We start from the raw sequence: 16,119 nt of genomic DNA, 5'->3' as shown, positions 1-16,119 counted from the left end.
GATGTGTATGGAGCTAGAGAGTATTATGCTAAGCAAAATAAGTCAGTCATAGAAAGACAAACACCATATGATTTCACTCATAGGTGGAATTTAAGAAACAAAACAAATGAGCAGAGGAGAAAAAGAGAAAGACAGAGAGAGAGAGAGAGAGGCATACCAAGAAACAAACTCCTAACTATAGAGAACAAGGTGATGGTTACCAAAAGGGAGGTGGGTGGGGGATGGGTAAAAGAGGTGATGAAGATTTAGGTGTTATCACTCTTTAAATCTGTGCCAATATGATGGGTATAGTGATATCACACTGATACTTTAAATTGCATTTCCCTGAATAATAGGTGAATTTGAGCATCTTTACATATGTTGATTGATCATTTGGTTTTGTTCTGTGAATCATCTTGTCAAATCCTTCTGATTTTCTGTTGGCTTATGTATCAGTTAGGGTTTGCATTCAATTCTGATAACTAGAGTTGAAAAAAGTGGCTTAAATAAATACGGGTTTTATTTTTCTCACATAATGAGCCAAGAATGAGTCATTGTAGGGATGGAATGATGGTTCCATGACTTCACTGGGGACCCAAGCTCTTTCTAATCTCTCTTCTGTGCTATCCTTCAGGTGAGGCTTCCAGTCTCAAAGTTAATTCGTGGTGACAATATGTCCACTGGAATTCCAGGCAACAGATCTAATTCCCACACAAGAAGAAGGAAAAGGACAACGAACAAAAGATGCAAGCTAGATTTTTTTAAATGTTTATTTATTTTTGAGAGAGATAGACAGACAGAATGCAAGGAGGGGAGGGGCAGTGATAGAGGGAGACAGAGAATCCGAAGCAGGCTCCAGGCTCTGAGCTGTCAGCACAGAGCCTGATGCAGGGCTCGAACTCACAACCATGAGATCATGACCTGAGCTGAAGTCGGATGCTTAACCGACTGAGCCACCCAGGCGCCCCAAAAGCTACAAGCTAGATTTAAGAAGTTTTTGCAGAAGCCACATCAACAATTTGCATTATTTACATTTCATCATCCAAAAATAATTCACATGGTCACATATAAATATAAAGGGGACCTAGGAAATGTAGTTTTTATCCAAGTATATCACCACCCCTAATAAAACAAAAACAAGTTTTAGTTAATGAAAGGAAGGAAAGAAGGAAGAGAAAGAAAGACAGAGAGAGAGGTACAGAACTGTGTTATCAGCCATAGTCTGCTTCTTACATGCAACACACTTACTCCCAAGAGATACAACTTCCAAGTTCCATATAGTTACTGCATCCTGCTCAAAGTTCAAGATCTTTGGGTGATGTGCAACATCTCCATTAGATACTAATTGTAGGGCAATTAAATAAATTAAAAGACAAGTTTTCTCCACCAACTCCTTGATGCACTCGATATATCATGGTAGAGCAGGAACTGGATAGCTGGAATAAAAACTTCCATTTTTAAAAGGATAATGATAAAAAGGATAGGATAACACACAGCAATCACCGGTTCATAACAGTTACCATTGTTAGAGAAACAGCTGAAAGACGTTCTAGGTTTTGGCATTACAAACAATGCTAAAATGTACTTTCTTTTTACAAAGCCCTCCAGAGTGATTATTTTGCTAGATATGGAAGTCCTTCCATATAAACTTCATATAAAAATTTACAACCTGTTAGATACCCACGTCAATGAAAATGAGGGAGTATGGAACTCCAAAAATCTATCCCTTCATGAAAGCAATGAATAGCTTGGGGGGAAAAACCGTCAGAATCAACTTTTCCAGAATTCTGGAATCTAACCAAAAATTTACAACACTGAAGGAAATATTAACAAAGAAAAAAAGCTGAATTTTAGTAAAAGAGACTTGTGGCATTTTAGATTATCTTGTTACCATATTCCACTCCCCAGTCTTGAGCAGCCTTAAAGATAGTAGTCCACATTGTGGGTACAGGATACTGGTATCAGAAGACATGATATGGGCTTTATTCTCAAAAATTGTGGTTATGTGGTTTGGCCTAGTGGCACCCTGAAGGATTGGCTTGAGGGTTTGTGTTTTTTCACCTACCCTGGAGCTTTCCCAGGGTTGAGGCAGGCTCTTTGGTGGCATTCATGGAAGGCATTTAAAGGCACATGTATTAGCCATTGCCACATGGGGAAAGGAATAGCACTTGAGGAAAGCAATAGACAAACTGAAAAACCTGGGAAGAAATAGGCTGGATGTTTGGGGGATACTTAGGGGAATATGAGCTTTAAAAAAGCTTTCATGTATTCTAAGGACTCTAGAAGCCCATGCACATGTCCAGGTTTAGGCCTATGCTCAGAAAAGACCTGAGAAGACCCTAAGCTCTTACTTCTGACTTCAGGCACCATGCAAGCAGAAATTGAAGGCTAGGGGCACCTGGGTGGCTCAGTCGGTTAAACATCCAACTTCAGCTCAGGTCATGATCTCGCAGTTTGTGACTTAAAGTCCCACATTGGGCTCTGTGCTGATAGCTCAGAGCCTGGAGCCTGCTTCCGATTCTGTGTCTCCCTCTCTCTGCCTCTCCCCTGCTTGTGCTCGCTCTTTCTCTCTCTGTCTCTCAAAAGTAAATACACATTGAAAAAAAAAGAAATTGAAGATTAAGCTGTAAACTGCATACATAAGCATTGAAGGAGAGCCTCAACTCAGAGAAAGACTGCAAACACTGGGATACGTTTTCTTTCTTGGTTTGTTTGCTTGCTTGGTTGGTTTGGTTCCAGGAGAATAACAAAATATCCATTAAGTCAATAACCAACCAAAGATAATGAGACAAATATTTCAGTAGCCCCAAACAACAAAGAACACAGAGTTTAAAAAATTACTTCAGAAAATTTACTAAACAAATAAACAATACTCATAATAAGCAGGAACACAAACCCCAAGGAATGGAAGGATCTGATTTTCAGAGTTTCTACCTTATAATATTTGAGCATCCAGTTTTCAAGAAAAAAATATAATTCATGTCAAGAAACAAGAAAGTATGGCCCATTCACAGGATAAGAAAGAAATTAATAGAATCTGTTCCTGAGAAAATCCAGATATGTGATTCAATAGACAAAGACTTTACATCAACTGTCTTAAATATGTTTAGAATGCTAAAGAAAGCCACAAACAAAGAACTAAAGGGAACCACAGAGAGCATCCTCAGCATAGAGAGAACAGCAATAAAAAGAAACTGTAAAAAGGAACCAAATAGAAAATCTGGAGTTGAAAAGTACAATTACTAAAATGAACAATTCACTAGAGGGTTTCAACAGCAGATTTGAAAAGATAAAAGAGGTAATAAGCAAAAGTGAGCATAAATTGATTGAGATTATCCAGTCTGAGTAAAAGGAAGAAAATGAACAGAATCTAACAGACCAGTGGAATACCATCAAATGTACCAAGATACACATAATGGGAGTCCCAGAATGAGACAACAGAGATAAAGATGCAGAAGAATGTTTGAAGTAATAATGGCTGAAAGTTTCCCAAATTTAATTAAATACATTTATACATCCAAGGAGGTCAATGAATTCCAAGTGGAATAGAGACAAAGATATCAACACCAGGATACATTATAATCAAATTATCTAAAGGCAAAGCCAAAGATAGAATCTTGAAAGCAGCAAGAGAAAAATGACTCATCATGTAGAAGAGATATTCAGTAAGATTAACAGATGATTCTCCATCAGAAACCATGGAGACCAGAAGGCAGAGAGATGACATATTAAGTGCTGAAAGAAAAAAAATCAACCAAGAATTCCATATCTGGCAAAACTATCCTTCAAAAATGAAAAAGAAGTTAAGACATTCCACATGAACAAAAACTGAGGAATTTTGTTGCTAGTAGACCTAGTCTACAAAAAATGCTACAGGGAGTCCTTCAGGCATAAATGAGAGGCCACTAGACAGTAAATTAAGGTCATGTGAAGAATAAAGAGCACCAGTAAAAGAGGGAAGCCATACTCATCTCAATGCAAAAAAAAAAAAAAATGGACAAAATCTGACACCATTTCATGATAATACTCAACAAACTAGGAACAGAAGGGAAGTTCCTCAACCTGACAAAAAGCATCTAATACCCACACATAACATCGTACTTAATGGTAAGGGATTGAAAACTTTCCCCTTAGGATTAGGAACAACACAGGGATACCATATCTGATACTTCTGTTTAACACTGTATTGGAAGTTTTAACCAGAGTGGTTATGAAAAAAAATAAATAAAAAGTATTCAAAGTGGAAAGGAAGAAGTAAAACTATCTCTATTTGCAGATGGCATAATCGTTCACACAGAAAATCCTTTAAAATCCACTGAAAAACTACTAGAACTCATACATGATTTAAATACAATTGAAATATACAGATCAATATACAAAAATCAACTTTATTTATTTACACTACCAATGAATAATCCAAAAAGTAAATTTAAAAAACAATTCCATTTTCAACAGTATAAGAAATAACAAAATACTTCGGAATAAACTTAATAAAGACTTCTCTGCTGAAAATCACAAACCATTGCTGAAAGAAGACCTAAAAAATGGAAAGACATATATATTAGTTTCTTAGGGCTGCCACAACTAAGTGCCATAAATTGAGTGGTTTAAAACAACAGAAATTTGTCTTATAGTGCTGAAGGCCAGAAGTATGAAGTCAAAGAATCAGCAGGGCCATGCTCCCTCTGAAACCTTTAAGAGAAAGATCCTTCCTTGCCTCTTCTTAGTTTCCAGTGGCTTTCCAGCAATCACTGGTGTTCCTTGACTTGTGGATCCATAATTCCACTCCTCCATCTTCACATGGCATTTTCCCCATTCCTCTGTCTTTTGAAAAGATATTCTTTTTAAGAACATTGGTAATTTGGATTAATGGGCCCACCTTACTCCAGTGTGGCCTTGTCTTAACTAATTACATATGTAACAATCATATTTCAAAATAAGGTTACATTAGTAAGTACTGGAGTTTAGGGCGCCTGGGTCACTCAATTGGTTAAGCGTCCAACTTCAGCTAAGGTCATGATCTCGCGGTTCGTGAGTTCAAGCCCCATGTTGGGCTCTGTGCTGACAGCTCGGAGCCTGGAACCTGCTTCGAATTCAGATTCTGTGTCTCCCTCTCTGCCCCTCCCCTGCTCACACTCTGTCTCTCTCTCTCTCTCAAAAATAAATAAACATATGGGGCGCCTGGGTGGCGCAGTCGGTTAAGCGTCCGACTTCAGCCAGGTCACGATCTCGCGGTCTGTGAGTTCGAGCCCCGCGTCAGGCTCTGGGCTGATGGCTCGGAGCCTGGAGCCTGTTTCCGATTCTGTGTCTCCCTCTCTCTCTGCCCCTCCCCCGTTCATGCTCTGTCTCTCTCTGTCCCAAAAGTAAATTAAAAAAAAAAAAAAAAAGTTGAAAAAAATAAATAAATAAACATAGAAATTAAAATTAAAAAAGAAAGTACTGGAGTTTATGACTCCAATATATCTTTTTGGGGGGACACAATTCAACCCATACAAACATCCAATGTTTGTGGACTAGAAGACTTAATTTTATTGATAGAAATATTCCCCAAAAAGATCTACTAATTCAATGCAACCACAATAAATATTCTAATGGTGTTTTTGCAGAAATAAAAAAGCCAATGCTCAAATTCATATGGAATTGCAAGAGACCACAAATAGCCAAAATAGTCTTGATAAAGACAAAGTTGGAGGACTCACACTTCCTGATTTCAAAACTTACTACAAACCTACCATAATCACAATGGTGCAATGCTTGCATAAGAATAGACTTATAAGTCAATAATGGAGAAATGAAAGTCCAGAAATAAGCCCATACATCAAAGGTCAATTGATTTTCAAGAGTGCCAAAACCATTCAATGGTGAAAGAGTAGTCTCCCCCACACATCATTCTGGGAAAACTAGATATTCACATGCAAGAGAAAAAAAGTTAGACCCTTACCTCATACCATAAACAAAAATTAACTCAAAGCACATTCAAAGACCTAGACATATGGGCTGAAACTATAAAACTCTTAGAAGAAAACATATGGGTAAATCTTCAGGACCTTGTATTTGGCAATAGAATCTTAGATATGACACCAAATGCACAGCAATGAAATAAAATGTAGATAAATTAGAGTTCATCAAACTAAAACCATTTGTGCATCAAAGAATACTATCAAAAAAAAAGAAAAATTAATCCAAAAAAAATGGGAGACAGTGTTTCCAAATCATGTATCTGATGAAGGTCTAGCTTCCACAATATATAAAGAACTCTTACAATTCAACAACGGAAAAGCAAACAACCTAATTTTAAAAGTGTCAAGAAAGTAGACATTTCTCAAGAGAATATATGCAAATGCCTAATGAGCACATGTAAAGATGCTTAACATCATTAGCTATTGGGGAAATGCAGATCAAAACCATAGTGAGATAACACTTAAAAGCCACTAAGATGACTATCACGAAAAAGAAAAAAAACAGGAAATAGCAAATGCTTACAAAAATGTGGAAAAATTGGAATTCTCATACGTTGCTGGTAGAAATTCTGCCATTGTGGAAAAAAAGATTGACAGTTACTCAAAAATTTCAACATAGAGTTACCACATAGCCCAGCAATTCTATTCCTAGATATATACTCAAAAGAACTGAAAACAGGTATTCAAACAAAAACGTGTACACAATCATAGCAGCACTATTTACACTAGCCAAATGGTGAAAACAACATAAATATCCATCAAGTGATTACTGGATAAAGAAAATGTGGTCTATCCATACAATGAAATATTATTCAACCATAAAAAAGAATGAAGTACTGATACATACCAGGATATGAGCCTTGACCATCATACTAAGTGAAATAAGCCAAACACAATAGGCCACATATTGTATGATTCCATTTATATGAAATGTCCAGAATAAGCAAGTCCATAGAGACAGAAAGATTAGTGGTTCCAGGGACTGAGAGGAGGTGTGAATGGGGAGTAACTGCTAATGGGAACTTTGAAGTTTATAATATAGTTTTGTTGACTATAATCACTATGCTGTGCTTATTTATCTACTAATTGCAAGCTTTTAACATTTAAACATCTCCCCAATCCCCCCACCAAGGTGCTTCCAGTAACTATAATTTTACTCTCTTTTTTATGATTTTTGCTTTTTAGGTTCTACATATAAGTTAGATCATACAGTATTTGTCTTTCTTTGACTTATCTCACCTAGCATAATGTCCTCCAGGTCCATTCATGTTGTTAGAAATAGTAGGATTTCCTTCTTTTTTATGGTTGAATAATATTCCATTGTATATACACCACATGTCCTTTATCCATTCATCCACTGATTTACATTAGGTTATCAACCTAAGTGCCAGTCCTATGTTCTTTGATGAGGTTTTGTTTTGTTTTGTTTTGTTTCATATTGGTTCTATACCTTTGTATTAAGTTATTTCTCAATATTTTATACTTTATCACAATTGTAAATGGAATATGCTACTAATATCTATTTCCATCTGGTTATTGGTAGCATAGAAAACATTTTTTTTAATGTTTGACTTGTACTAACCACCTTACCAAAATATCTCATTAATTCTGTCTTGTTCCTAAATTTAATGTAAATGGTTTTAAAGTTACCATTTAGAATGTTGTTTGTCTTATTTGTTAGTGCACTCAGCACAATGTTGAAGACAAGTAGTGATAATGATTATTCTCTTCATTTACTCATTTTAAGGGAAACAGTTCTAACATTTCACCATGTAATATGGTGCTTGCTGAAAGTTTTTGATGGATATATTTTATCAAGTTAAGGAAATTAATGAATTAGTTTAATCATTGAATAAATATTTACTGAGTACTTACTATCAAACAATATTCTAGACACTTGAAACACATCAGTGATTAAACCAGGTAAAAACACTGTCTTAGTAGACCTTACATTCTAGTTGGGGAAGACAATACATAGGCAAGATTAAAAAGCAAAATATAAACTATTTTAGATGATGTTAAATACTAAGAAAAAATAAAACTAGGGAGTAAAGTATGGGGTAAGGGCAGGGTAAGGTTGCAATGTTAGAGTGGGCAGAGGAAGGTCTCAGAAATATAAAAACAAGATCCGAAAGAAGAGAGGGAGTAGGTCATGTGCATACATAAAGGAAATCACTCCATTTAAGGGAAGACTAAGTGAAAAAGCGTTGGGGCTGGAGCTTGTCAGGTCTATTTGAAGAACAGCAAAGAGGTAAGTTTCAAGTGTAGTGAGTGGAGAAAAGAGTAGGAGGAAATGAGAGCAGAGTGGTAAGATAGGGTCAGATCACATCAGTCCCTGTAGACTATTATGAGGACTTGGGGTCTGAGTCTGAATGAGATGGGGGCATTGCAAGGTAATAAGTAGGGGAGATACATGATACAATTTACCTTTTAACATGATTGCTCTGGCAGCAAGTGGAAAATAGTCTAAGAGTGTGGGGGACAAGCATGGGAGTGGGGAGAATAGTCAAAGAGCTATTGCAGTAGTATAAGAAATGGACAAGGCAGGGGGCAGTGGAGGTGGTGAGAAGTGGATACGTTCTGGGTATATTTTGAAAGATAAACTGGATGGAATTGCTAATGGAGCAAATGTGGGGAGGGAGAGAAAGTGAGGTATTAAGGAAGATGACTAAGTGACCTGATCATTTCTAGTTGCTAGTGGGGTTTTTTTATGACTAGGAATTGCTTTGCATTGAATAATTTTTCTGCATCTACTCATGATAATATGATATTATTTAATTTCTTAATGTGGTGGATTACATTATTACATTATTTAATTTTTATTATGCTAAGTGAACTTTGTATTACTAAGGAGAGGACATCTTGGCTACCTTTTTCCATGCTCTCTATCCTCTTTATTCCTTCATTTTTATGGAATTTACAATAATTTAAAGCCATATTTTTTCCTACTTAGCTTTAAAAATCTATTACCAACAACATATCTTCTGCCAAATAGGCTTTCAGGAACAAGTATGGGGGACTTAACTACCATTTAAAACCTTGTTCCTACAGGTAAATGGCCTTTGAATTTTCCACAGCTTGTTTCCTAGTGAACTTTAGAAACTAAAGTATTCTGATATTGGGAAAAATATATATTTACAAATAGAGATTCTCAGAACACTCGGTTTCCAGCACAATTTTCTAAAACCTCCATTTTCAGTAGAGTACAAGCTAGGACACTTGGTCTCTGACTTATGTGTGAATAATCATGCAGTGATGTTTCTTTTTAAGGTATCCTCACCTGAGTCCCAAGAACAAGGAGTCCTTTGATGTGGGCTGTAACCTCTTTGCCAAGTTTTCTGCATACATTAAGAATACACAAAAAGAAGCAAATAAGAGTAAGATACCTTTATTTAAATTTCTATTTCCCTCACACATTTGCTGACTCCCACAGTCTCACTCAGCTAACATGGGATTTTCCTGAATATGTAATATATGTTGGGGAATGCACTCTTCCTCTGATTTTTTTCTTTTCTCTTTTGAAATTCCTTTCCATGAAATTTTATTAAATTTAGAACCCAAGATTCAATATAGCAATTACTAACTTGGCTCAATTAGAGCATTGACATGCTAGGAGTTAACTAACTGCAGGACTGTATTTTTTAGCACCCCCCCCCAACTTTTCCTGTGTGCCTTTAAGGTTTCTTAAACTATAGCATCTACTATCTCCCATGACCATTCTTGAATGGGTTTACTGTATTCTGAGTCATAAGAGCTATTAGTTTCTGATTCCACTTTCTGACTTTTCTGTGTTTAGTAATAATATATGTGACTTTTTCTTTCTTTGACTCTCCTTCCAATGCTCCTCAAGAAGAGTCAAAGAGCATTTGATTAAACACCTGATTCTGTCTTATCAGTGGGTAGTTGAGTTCTAGTTAACTATTTAGATTTTGAAGGGCCAGTGTAAGCAATGTGTATAGATAGAGATGTCTAAATGTGTGAAAAGCTTATGTAAAATGTAGTCATGAAGACAAAACGTTTATTAGTAACCTTCTGACTTCTTTGCCTCAGATTTTGAAAAATCTCTGCTCAGAGAATTTAAACGTCTGGATGACTACTTAAACACCCCGCTTCTGGATGAAATTGATCCAGACAGTGCTGAGGAACTCACAGTTTCCAGAAGATTGTTCTTGGATGGGGACCAGCTGACACTGGCTGACTGCAGCTTGTTACCCAAACTGAACATTATTAAAGTAAGCCTTTGTAGGGCATACTGAATGGTTTGGGAGGGGGTTGGGAGTTGCCAGCATGAAACACAGTGACTATTTAGTGTGAGATTGTTATATGATGGCTTTGTCATCATTATACATAGTATATATCTCCTTTTTCTCCTTAGGAAAAAAAAATCCACAGTGATCTCCTCTGGGAACCATAAAAATTTGTTTCTTTCTTCCCAAATCAGAAGGTGCTTTCCACTGGCTTATCTATAAAACAAGAGTAAGGAGTACCTGGGTGGCTCAGTCAGCTGAGCATCTAACTCTTGATTTTGGCTCAGGTCAAGATCTCATGGTTCCTGAGTTCAAGTCCCGCATGGGGCTCTGTGCTGACAGTGCAAAGCCTGCTTGGGATTCTCTCTCTCTCTCTCTCTCTCTCTCTCTCTCTGCCTCCCATGCTTGCATGCATGCTCTCTCAAAATAAATAAATAAACTTAAAAAAAACAATGGTAATATTACCCATTTTATAGAACTGTTGATTAAATTAAAGCATGTAGAATGCTTAGAACAGTGTCATAACAAATGATAAATAATGTGAGCTACTAAAAATATCATGATGACTTAATCATTGATTTAATAAATTCTTATTGAACAGAACTTATTCTGTCTCAGGTCCTATGCCAAACACACAGAATACATAAAGAAATAAGACATAGTTGGGACCCTAAGCAAACTTAGTCTAGTGGAGAAATTTTTCTGATAATCACAGCATAAATATAAATATGATTACACAAATATAGCTTTGTCTACATTTGTAAAAAAAACTTTAAAGTAGTAAGTGCAAGATTATTTTTGTGCAGATAACATGTCCTTAATGATCTTGACTCTTGAAATACGTTTCTCCACACTAAGCATGTCATTGATGCCTTTTATTACCGTTTTTTCCCAAAACCCTAGGTTGCTGCCAAGAAATACCGTGACTTTGACATTCCAGCAGAATTCTCAGGAGTCTGGCGCTATCTTCACAATGCCTATGCCCGTGAAGAATTTATCCACACATGTCCTGAAGACAAAGAAATTGAAAATACCTACGCAAGTGTGGCTAAACAGAAGAGTTAAGGCAACTCTTTCAGTAGAAAAAGCCCTCTTTTCACTTGTCATATTATAAAGGTTTCTGGAAATAAGAATATGGAAAATACTGTTTCCTCTATCCAACTCTCATGAAAAGAATGCTGTATTTTCTGTATCTGGCCAGTCCAAACTATCTTCCCACTATGTATTTTAAGGTTCTTTATATTTTCACCTACTTTTCTTTATTTCTATGGCATAAGCACTGCAATATTAAATGACACGGAAAGCATCAAGATCTTTTGTTATTTAATTGAATTCCTAGAATGCATTATGTGTAAGCTCAACAGACGGCTGAACTTACAAATGACATAAGTAGAGCCACAATCTTAAACTCCTGAGTTTATTTCTGATATGAATAATAAAATCAGAGAGTGAGTATATCAGAAAGGCAAATCCTAAAAGAATTCTTTTAAAAATCAGCTCTAAATACAGATCAAGACCAACTGGTATTAGAATGGCATTAAACATCTAGAAATATGACTGTGTCATAGTCAGATGGGAATATGACCTTTATGACCAGATTATATTGTTAAATGAGCAAGCATTCATTAGATACAACATAATAATAATTTTTAAAAGATTAACAACAAATATATGGTAAAGTTACAAAGTAAATCAGATCTTTTATTCAATAGAAATGAGAAAAAAACTAGGAAATTTGACCAAAAGGTCTTGTTGCTGTCCATAAAAGGAGAAGGAAGGCTATGCTTAAAGGATAGTCACAAATATTTGTACAGAATTTAAAATGCTCTATTACTATATGTACTCAAATTTACATGTTAAAATAAAATCACTCAAATCTGAAAACAAAACCTGAACTTAACTCAGTCCTTCAAAGAAGAAACTAAGTTCAACCTCAAAAAAGGAAGACCATAGATCAACAGAACAGAAAATCCAGAAATAAACCTACAACTATATGGTCAATTAATCTTCAACAAAGCAGCAAAGAATATCCAATTGGAAAGAAGCAGTCTCTTTAACAAATGATGTTAGAAAAACTGCACAGAAACATGCAAAAATGGAAACTTGACCACTTTCTTCACTATACAAAAAATAAATTCAAAATGGAATACATACCTAAATATGAAACCTGAAACCATAAACATCCTAAAGAGAAAACACAGGCCATAGCAACTCTTTTCTAGATATCTCTCCTGAGGCAAGGGAAACAAAAACAAAAATAAACTATTGGGACTTCATCAAAATAAGAAACTTCTGCACAGTGAAGGAAACAATCAACAAATCTAAGAGCCAACTGATGTAATGGGAGAAGATATTTGCAAATGACAGATCCAATAAAGGGTTAGTATCCAAAATACATAAAGAACTTACAAAACTGAACATCCAAAAAACAAATAATCCTGTTAATAAATGGGCAGATGACATGACATTTTTCCAAAGAAGACATCCAGATGGCCAACAGGCACATAAAAAGAGGCTCAACATCACTCATCATCAGGGAACTACAAATCAAAACCAGAATGGGATACCACCTCACACCTGTCAGAATGGCTAAAATTAACAACTTAGGAAACAACAGATGTTGGCGAGGATGTGGAGAAAGGGGAACCCTCTTACACTGTTAGTGGGAATGCAAACTGGTGCAGCTGCTCTGTAAAACAGTATGGAGATTCCTCAAAAAAGTTAAAAAGAGAACTACCCTAGGATACAGCAATTACACTACTAGGTGTTTTACCCAAAATACCTAATTCACAAAATACCTAATTTACAAAAATACTAATTCAAAGGGATTCGTGCACCCTTATGTTTATAGCAGCATTATCAACAATAGCCAAAGTATGGAAAGAGCCCAAATGTCCATCAACTAATGAATGGATAAAGATGGTGTGTGTGTGTGTGTGTGTGTGTGTAATGGAATATTATCCATAAAAAAGAATGAAATCTTGCCAATTGCAACCACATGGGTGGAGCTAGAGTATTATGCTAAGTGAAATAAGTCAGAGAAAGACAAATACCATATGATTTCACTCACAATGTGGAATTTAAGAAACAAAATAAAGGGGAAAATAGAGAGAGAGAGAGAGAGAGAGAGAGAGAGAGAGAGAAACCAAGAAACACTCTTACTATATAGAACAAATTGATGGTTGCCAGAGGGTAGGTGGTTGGGGAGATGGGTGAAATAGGTGATGGGGATTAAAGAGTGCACTTGTTGTTATGAGCCCTAGGTGATGCATGGAAGTGTTGAATCACTATATTGGACACCTGAAACTCATATAACATTCCATGTTAACTAACCAGAATTAAAATTAAAATCTAAAAAACAATACTGCTATTTATGAGAAAGAAGGAGATAAATGTGAGAAAGAAGGAGATAAATGTATTATACCCAGTGTCTGGGGATAGGTTTTTTAAATATATAAGTTACAACCTAAGACCACCTCCAAGATCTGCTTTGTGATCAGCAAGGGCGAGAGGGTCTTAAGCTATTCAGCTGAGGAAAATGATACCTTGACATCTCAGCAAAGTAGGTGATGATTGATCTGGTTTTCATAAATTAGAAAACTTTTTTAAAAGACTAATTAGACTTCCAGGTTGATGAAGACAACAGTGGCTGCCTTGGTTTGTGTCTCCCAATGTTTCCTCCAAAGTCAATACAGAATAACAAAAATAAATTTTAAATGGCACTAAAACCACATGGGAAGCATAACTTAAAGCAGAAAAATTCCCAAACCTCAATATAACTAAGTTTAAAAGAAGAAAAAAATACCAAATCTCAAGAAGTACTCTCTCACATCCATGCTGCACCACAAACTGTTATAGTGAGCAAGGACAGGCTGATGAAAACTGTAGGAAATAAGGGAGTTTGTCATGGGCTTAGGATTAATCTGAAGTCACTGAAAGAAAGATTAAGTCTCCCTCAAGTATAAAAATATTTTTTTAATGTCCTAGTAGGCCAGAACAAGGAAGCAGCTTTCAAGTGTGCATAATTTTAGGTAGCAATTTTCAAAAGGCATGGCTTCTAAGAAAGAAATACAAGACATAAAAAGAAGTGAGCAGTAACTTTTGGTAAATCTATAGAGTTGTTATTAAAAAAATCAGAAAACAAGATTCAACACACAACTGATAAACATCTCATTACAGAAAACAACTATGAAGCAAAAAAAAAAAAAAAAAAAAAAAAAAAAAAAACAAAACAAAACCAAACAAACCCTGCAAGACAACATTCCAAACTGAATTAAATACATTTGGGGATATGAAAAAAAAAAAACCCATCTGGATTCAGACTTTCAAAAAATCAAGACAAAAAAATAAAAGAGAAAATTGATCAAACTAGAAAATAAATGGAAGAAAGACAAAATAATCTCAGATGTGAAGATAAATTTAAAGATTCCAAAGGAAAAACAGACTCAAGAAAATTTTATAAGGTGCATTGAAAAAGACAGAAAAATAACTGAGAGAATTAAAATAAAACAAAGAAGAAAGTAAAAAGGCTCAGAAAGAAATCAGTGAATTGAAGGAGAAGCAAAGAAGGAATAGCAATTGTGTCACTGGAATTACTGGGGAAGAAGAAACAATGGAACAATGGAACAAAGTTAATATTTAAAAGATTTAAACCTATAATCCAAGAAAAATTTCCAAAGTGAAAGACTTCAGTCTATACATCCAAAGTTCCCACTAGGTTCCTGGGAAAATAAACCAAAATGATCAACTCTGAGACATATCCTAGTAAAATATTAAATATGGAAGATAAACTATGTCATCAAAGCCTCTAGGCAAAAAGATGAAATAACTCATGAAGGCAAATTAATTAATCTGACATCAGGCTTTCCAAAAACAACATACAAGGCAAGGCAACAATGAGGAAGCATTTTCAAGAAATTCAATGGAAAAAAAAAGTGTGAACCAAGGATTCCATATCCAGAGAAGCTAGTTCCAAATATCACAGTTATAGAAAAAGAAAAAACTTTAAACAAACAGAACTTGAAAGAGTCTATACCAGTGTGTCCACAAACAACTTTGAAAAGGTAGACATACAGTAGCTATGCAAACATTACTGTTGGGAGAAGCCAGGTTATGGGTAGAAGTATAATTATATAAAAATAGGAAGTTTCAAAAAAAAGTAGAAGTACAGTTTCTGGTCTCAGAAGGTGACACAGGAATGCCCTGAATTCACACCAAATGACTCGTGTTTGTAGAGAAGCTCTTCCTGAAGAACTGAGAGCCTACTGAACAAAAGACACAGAGACCACACAGACAATGGCAAGAGAGATGGAGATGTGGCAGTGAAGGGAACCACCACCTCTGATGCTGTGAACTGCAGTGGGGAGGGATAGCACTGAGGGACAAGGAGCAGATATTTCTTCCCTGGGAAACAGAAAAAGAAAAGCCAAGGTTTAAAAGGGCAACTAGAATATAAAGGAACCAGCCCTAGAACTCCACCAAATGGCAAGGGAGCTGGTGAAACTTTATCTTGGTTATAGGGGTAGGTGAGCTCCACAGTTTACATTCCCCTCCAACTTAAAAGCTCAGACCAGTGCACAGTCTGGACACCCTAACTGGCCTACTGCCTGAGTGAGTCCCTAGTCCCTAGTCCACACCAGCCCCAGCCATCCCACAAAGGCAATCTCTAGCATGGCACATACCAAAACACCCTGGGTCAGTACTCACTGAGCTCCAGCCATGTCACCAAGGCAACACAGGCACAAAGCACCATGGAACACTCCAGGCCCACACCACTTTGGCTCCAGATGACTTGCTAAGGGCACTCCTGGTGCACAGCACTCTGGGACCTCCCAGCTCACTCCCACTTCTACTTTGAACACCCTTCTTGTACCCCAGGAACAGAACACCCAAGGAACACCCAATTCATGCCCACCAGGGTGCCCCCTGTGCTG

The 16,119-nt window shown here is 36.3% G+C and overlaps 1 protein-coding gene across 4 annotated transcripts in view; it reads left to right on the top strand.

The window, feature by feature from the left end:
- The window catches only part of CLIC2 (chloride intracellular channel 2), a 28,936-nt gene extending 17,440 nt beyond the window's left edge, over window positions 1-11,496 (top strand). For 2 of the 4 annotated variants that reach the window (XM_058713490.1, XM_058713488.1), the window contains 4 exons: window positions 9,210-9,316; window positions 9,990-10,172; window positions 10,317-10,383; window positions 11,090-11,496. In XM_058713490.1, the coding sequence (XP_058569473.1) occupies window positions 9,210-9,316; window positions 9,990-10,172; window positions 10,317-10,383; window positions 11,090-11,300 (568 nt within the window). In that variant the 3' untranslated portion in view covers window positions 11,301-11,496. Of the gene's footprint in view, window positions 1-9,209; window positions 9,317-9,989; window positions 10,173-10,316; window positions 10,474-11,089 lie in introns of all 4 variants that reach the window. The other 2 variants (XR_009257096.1, XM_058713489.1) reach the window with 2 other exon arrangements.
- Window positions 11,497-16,119: the final 4,623 nt, after the last annotated feature.

This window comes from Neofelis nebulosa, chromosome X, assembly GCF_028018385.1.
Source record: "Neofelis nebulosa isolate mNeoNeb1 chromosome X, mNeoNeb1.pri, whole genome shotgun sequence".
NCBI classification, from domain to species: domain Eukaryota; kingdom Metazoa; phylum Chordata; class Mammalia; order Carnivora; family Felidae; genus Neofelis; species Neofelis nebulosa.
The sequence above is the reverse complement of the archived record's forward strand: the minus strand, read 5'-3'. Positions and strand labels throughout refer to the sequence as shown.